This window comes from Aquarana catesbeiana, linkage group LG11, assembly GCF_042186555.1.
Source record: "Aquarana catesbeiana isolate 2022-GZ linkage group LG11, ASM4218655v1, whole genome shotgun sequence".
Taxonomy (NCBI): domain Eukaryota; kingdom Metazoa; phylum Chordata; class Amphibia; order Anura; family Ranidae; genus Aquarana; species Aquarana catesbeiana.
The window spans coordinates 26681603-26687645 of record NC_133334.1 but is presented as its reverse complement, the minus strand read 5'-3'; the positions used below and the strand labels follow the sequence as shown (position 1 = coordinate 26687645).

The 6043-nt window shown below is 43.4% G+C and overlaps 1 protein-coding gene across 1 annotated transcript in view; it reads left to right on the top strand.

The window, feature by feature from the left end:
* Positions 1–737: 737 nt before the first annotated feature.
* TPH1 (tryptophan hydroxylase 1) overlaps positions 738–6043 on the top strand; it is a 36185-nt gene continuing 30879 nt past the window's right edge. The window contains exon 1 of the mRNA XM_073604107.1: positions 738–908. Within this exon, the coding sequence (XP_073460208.1) occupies positions 819–908 (90 nt within the window). The 5' untranslated portion in view covers positions 738–818. The remainder of the gene's footprint in view (positions 909–6043) is intronic.

Sequence of the window (6043 nt, the reverse complement as noted above, 5' to 3'; positions counted from 1 at the left end):
GACATTCTGATCAATGGAGTCACTATGAGATATGACCGACCGCGGATCTGTATTAATGAATCAGAGATTTAAACCCCCCCCGGGGTGATAGTGTCTTCTCCAATAAGATCTGACTCTGAGAGAACAAAGGGGCCTCTTCTATCCATATCTATCTATCTATCTATCTATCTGTCTGTCTATCTATCTATCTATCTATCTATCTATCTATCTATCTATCTATCTATCTATCTATCTATCTATCTATCTAGCTATCTATCATTAAAACATAGAAGAGTGACAGCAGAGAGAAATACCAAGTAGTCCAGTCTATTCCATTATATATATATATATAATCAGTATAGATCTCTGTTTGTCCCAAGCATATAAAAGATTATTAGTGCTATCTATCTATCTATCTATCTATCTATCTATCTATCTATCTATCTATCTATCTATCTATCTATCTATCTATCTACCAATAATGTTACATGTATGTGTTCTATTGGTCTTTAATCCAATTCATTAATAATGTAATAATATTTTTCCAAAACATCCTCCTTTCTCACTTTTTGAGTTGAATGTCGTCATCCTGTTTTTCTCCTTTTCTCTCCCCCCCCCCCCCTTCAAATAGTAAGGGGATGCTGTTAATGTCACCTTTGACGTTGATCTCTCCCATTTTTTCCATTTGCTTTTGGAAAGGATTAGGCTGTCCCCTCCCCCCTCCTCAGTATAAATACTTGTAGCTGGCAGCAGGGTGACAGTAAGCACCCAGTGACACCAGCACTCAGGACCAGCAGCATCCAGCGAGCACCTACCCCTCCAGAGCCCAGCGGAGAGGCATGTACACCCGGCGAGCCGAGAGACCCCGGAGAGTCAAGTCCTTCGACTCCATGAACACCAACTTCGATGACAACCATATGAACAATGAGGTAGGTGTGGACTCCCTCCTTCTATCCGTGTCTTCATGGAACTTATTCTTCAATATATTTTGGGATTTTTTTTTGTGATAAGTGGTAATAGATGGGATAGATATGTACTTTTTTTTTTGCTGTGCTTTTTAGAAACATATTTTAACAAAAATCTATCTATCTATCTATCTATCTATCTATCTATCTATCTATCTATCTATCTATCTATCTATCTATCTATCTATCTATTCTCCCTTCATCTATTAATTACCTATAGATAATTCATATTCAGAATACTTTATTAATCCCAAGGGAAATTACTAATAATTAGATGGAATATAGAATTCATAGTTCTTCTATCTATCTATCTATCTATCTATCTATCTATCTATCTATCTATCTATCTATCTATCTATCTATCTATCTATCTATCTATCTATCTATTACCTATAGATAATTCATATTCAGAATACTTTATTAATCCTAAGAGAAATTATTAGTAGATAGATAGAATATAGACATGCATATTTCTGTATCTAGCCATCTATCTATCTATCTATCTATCTATCTATCTATCTATCTATCTATCTATCTATCTATCTATCTATCTATCTATCTATCTATCTATCTATCTATCTATCTATCTATCTATCTAAATATCTATCTATAGATGTATCCATGGCGGGAGGGGGAAGGCAGTGTCTAGGTGAGGATGCAATGAGCTAAAGTTATGAAAAAAGAGGTGTAAGGTCCACTTTACAAGTTCTAAATTCAAAGAACACCTGTAACTAGAGATGTACTGTATAACGGCTACCATTGTTGACCTCTCCTTCAGCAAATGGCAGTTTTCTGGCTGTCATGCTAGCCCAATGACTTCTCCTGAGTCCTTCACCTGAAACAAGTTTGCTGATGAGGTGTTCTGCTTCAAAGTCTATGTCAAGCCAAAAACTTTTGCTCTAATTTTGGATAGAGTGGCAAAGGATTAGAACCTTTGTTGGGATTTTAGTGCTATCCAAGGCTCCACTATAGAGATTTACCCTCGCTTCCTGTCCCATTGACAGCAGTTTCACTGGAAAATCTGCCACAGAAACACAGGCAGGTAGAAAAAGCTGGGGGGACATACAAAAGGTGATAGCCAGTGTTGTGGATGACCAGTATCATTAATTAAAATTAAACACTTTGATGAGACATATATCAAAGCACCCCCAAAAGACGAGGGGTCTTGATGAAGATCTCAAATATGTAAGAAGCAGTGAGGGCTTCACATCAATGATCATAGATCCAAAATGTATTTTTATTGACTAATTAGTAGAATAAGAGCGCCAACTCGTTTCGTGTTCAAACACTCCCCTTTATCAGGGCTTCCTCTTTGACACAACAACACAGTGTATTCTGTAAATTCTAAACCACGTATGCTAAAACATTGTCAATGGGTCAGGATATGAGGGGAAATCTCTCTAAGGGTCCTTTCACATGGGCGATTAGGGTGACCTAAAAACATGCGGTTGAGCCACAGTATTACTGACCACCCACCTAAAACTTACCATACAGCCGAAGGGGGCTCTATGCATGCCATGGCAAATTTATTGTTGGCTTGTTGAGTGGACATGCAGCAGCACGTGTCATATTTGCCATTTTGAGTCAATGGGACTTGGCTCATAGTGGTGGTGTGTTAGCTCCAATTCAAATTGCCGCTCACCCAAAAACATATTATTTAGGAGGCAGCAGGATCCTGAACACCTGAAAGCCGATGCTTAGCTACTCTCTGAAAAGTGATCCACCTCCATCTGCTCTACAGGTTGCAAGCCCAAAATAGCTGCAAAAACCTGACCGGGTTCTCCATCCTTCCTTAATCCATCCAAAACTAAAAAAAAGTTTTTGCTGGATATACACTCTAACTCTGACTTTTTAAACGTTTGCTCCATGTCCGTGACCCAGAAAGTACAGAAAGGAGGGGCATCATGTTCTTCTAATACAGGCTTCCTATAAAACAATGGTCATTCATAATATTATAATATTCAAATGTAGAAGCCCAACCTGTCTACAGCATTTGCTGGGACTCATTGCCATTCAACTGGAGACCCAAAAGGTGGCAAACTTTCCAAAAAGTACTAGTGGAATCCTATAAGTAGCAGCTCAACCCATAAGTTTTTTTTTTTAATTAGCTCAAATATTTTTGGATTTAATCTAAATTCATGGTTCTTTAATCTCAGGACATAATTTTGTAAGATCGTCTAGTGCAGTGATGGTGAACCTAAGGCACGCAGAGCCCCCTCTGTGGGCACGCAGAAGCTCCGGGCACACAAAGGCTCCCCACACTTCAGTAGGAGGACAAAGTGCCTAGTGCCTACCTCCTCCGGATCACACACACAGCACATTGACTCAGCAGACAACTCTTTGGAGAAAGTGCTGCGGGACCGACTCACAAGCTGGCCAATCACCTCCCTCGGCCAGGGAATGAAGAGCCAACTGACTGGCGCGGAAGGAGAAGTGTGCGTTTGTTTGTCTGGGGGTCGCCTGTGTGCAACCGCTTAGTTCCATTGGTGAGCAAGACCAGAGATGAGGCTGGAGCGGCCGGTGATGAGCCGCACCACGTGCAGGGGCATTGCTAGGTGGCAAATAAAACCAGGGGCTTCAGCCCGAAGTCTCAGCCCAGCACCGGGGGCGGGGGGGGGGGGGTGGTGGTGGTGTGTGTTACCTAAACGCACACTGACCCACACTGACCATTACACTCACCTACCTGACATACACTGACCTACCTGACCCACACTGTCCATTACACTCACCTACCTGACACACACTGACCTACCTGACCCACACTGACCTACCTGTCGTACACTGACATACAGTACACTGACCCACACTGACATGATACAATGACCTACCTGACACACACTGACCTACCTGACATACACTGACCATTACACTGACCTACCTAACATATACTGACCATTACACTCACCTACCTAACATATACTGACCATTACACTCACCTACCTGACATAAACTGACACACACTGACATACACTGACCTACCTGACATACACTGACCATTACACTCACCTACCTAACATATACTGACCATTACACTCACCTACCTGACATAAACTGACACACACTGACATACACTGACCTACCTGACATACACTGACCTACCTGACACACACTGACCTACCTGACACACACTGACCCACACTGACATGATACACTGACCTACCTGACCACCAGACTTCAGGTGACGTGACCTCCTCCTGCAGTTCAGTCGTAGTGTGCGGTGCACCCATAGAGTAGACAGCAGGCACTCCAGGCAGCCAGAGCCATGACACACAACAGGAGAGGAGAGCCGCCTGCCCGAGCGCCGAGTGGGGATCTTCTCACAGTGGCGCGGAGGCTGCATTGTAATTCCCACCTTCTGGAGCCTACAGCGCCTATGATGGACTTAACACACACCGCGGTCCCCGCTTTGGACCAGTGGAACGTCCATCAAAGGCGCTGCAGGCTCCAGAAGGCAGGACTTGCTATGTCACTCGGGTCAGATCGGTCCCCATTCAGCGGCGGCGCTCGGGCTTGGGGCTAATAACAAAACTGTGCATGCCCGAGACCCGGGGCTTTTCGGGGACCCACTCGGGGCTCCAGCCACCGTCAGCCCCCCCCTGCCGACGCCACTGGCCACGTGACCATGTCCTGTACTATAGTGATAGCAGGAGAGGTGTGTATGGGCAGAGGGAGCAAGCGGAGCTACATGAGTTTCACTGCACCACTTGCCTTACCACAGCAGAGTGGGGGGGGGGGTGAGTTGCAGAGGAAGGACCAGATGTGTGATGGAGAGGAAAGTGTGCCATGAGCTGCATGGAGGGGTGTGATGCATGATGGGGAGGTGTGCTATGAGTTACATGGCGATGTATAATGTGCTGTAGCTCACTTTTGTGATGTGGCCGGACAACAGAGAGGTGTGAGCTGAAGGCAAATACATAATATGCGCTAGAAGTTTACGGTGTGATGGAGATGTGCGATGTGCTGCATGGCGATGGTTGGCACTTTGAAATAAATAAGTTGGTTTTTACTTTGCAGTTTGGGCACTCGGGGCTCAAAAAGGTTCGCCATCACTGATCTAGTAAGAAGAACACGTAACTTGGGCTGGATCTCTGACCCGGCGTCCGCCAGGGCTGGAACATTTTCTCACCAGACTGCCTTGGGATTATGGGTGATCGTGTCTGTAGACGGGCTAAGAAGGTTACGGCAGTTCATCTGCTGCTCTGAAGTCCTGCTGCTTCTCCAGCTTGAGTTTAAAGCTTTCCTCCACCTTACCTGCAAACATATTAAGCAGGAAAATCATTAACTCCTATACATAGTATTTATGACCTTCCTTTATTATTCTGGAGAACTATGGCAACGTCCAGGTGTAAGATCAGGTCTACACTAAGATGTGTGTTAAGTAAACACATGTTGCAGCTGCAATACATGTTTCATCTATAGTTAGGTGTTGCAGGTGCCCCCCCCCCCCCCTCCCGATCTTCCCATACCTTATCTATATATTGCCGATATCTGAGCCTAAATATCTTATTCCTGTGTCATGCACATCAGTGATCAGACCCGATCTGAAGCTCCTCACCAACTTGTCCCATTGGCTTCTATTTAACGTATGGTAGTATTTCAGGTATAACTTCTCTTTAAATATGTTAAGTGTTTGTGCATGTTGTAGAATTTGAAGTATATGATGTACTAGATGCAGGTGAAGTTTTGTTTTTTCGGCATTTGCTAGATATCTTATTATAAGTACATAAAAGATTGGCAACGGCTCATTGGCAATGCCAGCTGGGTTTTCAGATTTTTAGGCGCAGTGGTTGCAACATCAAAAAAAAAATTTTTTTTTGCACATTTGTGGACCTATAAGCTGCAGCTGACCTTATAAAGTCACAACGGTAGTCAAAACTTTGTAAATATAAATGAAATGTTGGTAGATAGCTGTAGGTACAGCTAATAGTCAAGAATCCTTGTTTTAACGTGTATGTAGTATAGAAGAAATTGCAGACAGGGGTCTATTTATGAAACATTTGCATGAATGTGAGAAGCATTATCGCAAGCTGCACAAAATGTCACCGTGATTTTTCTAAGAGATTAATTCTTGTATCATTGGCTCCACCTAGTGGTATATT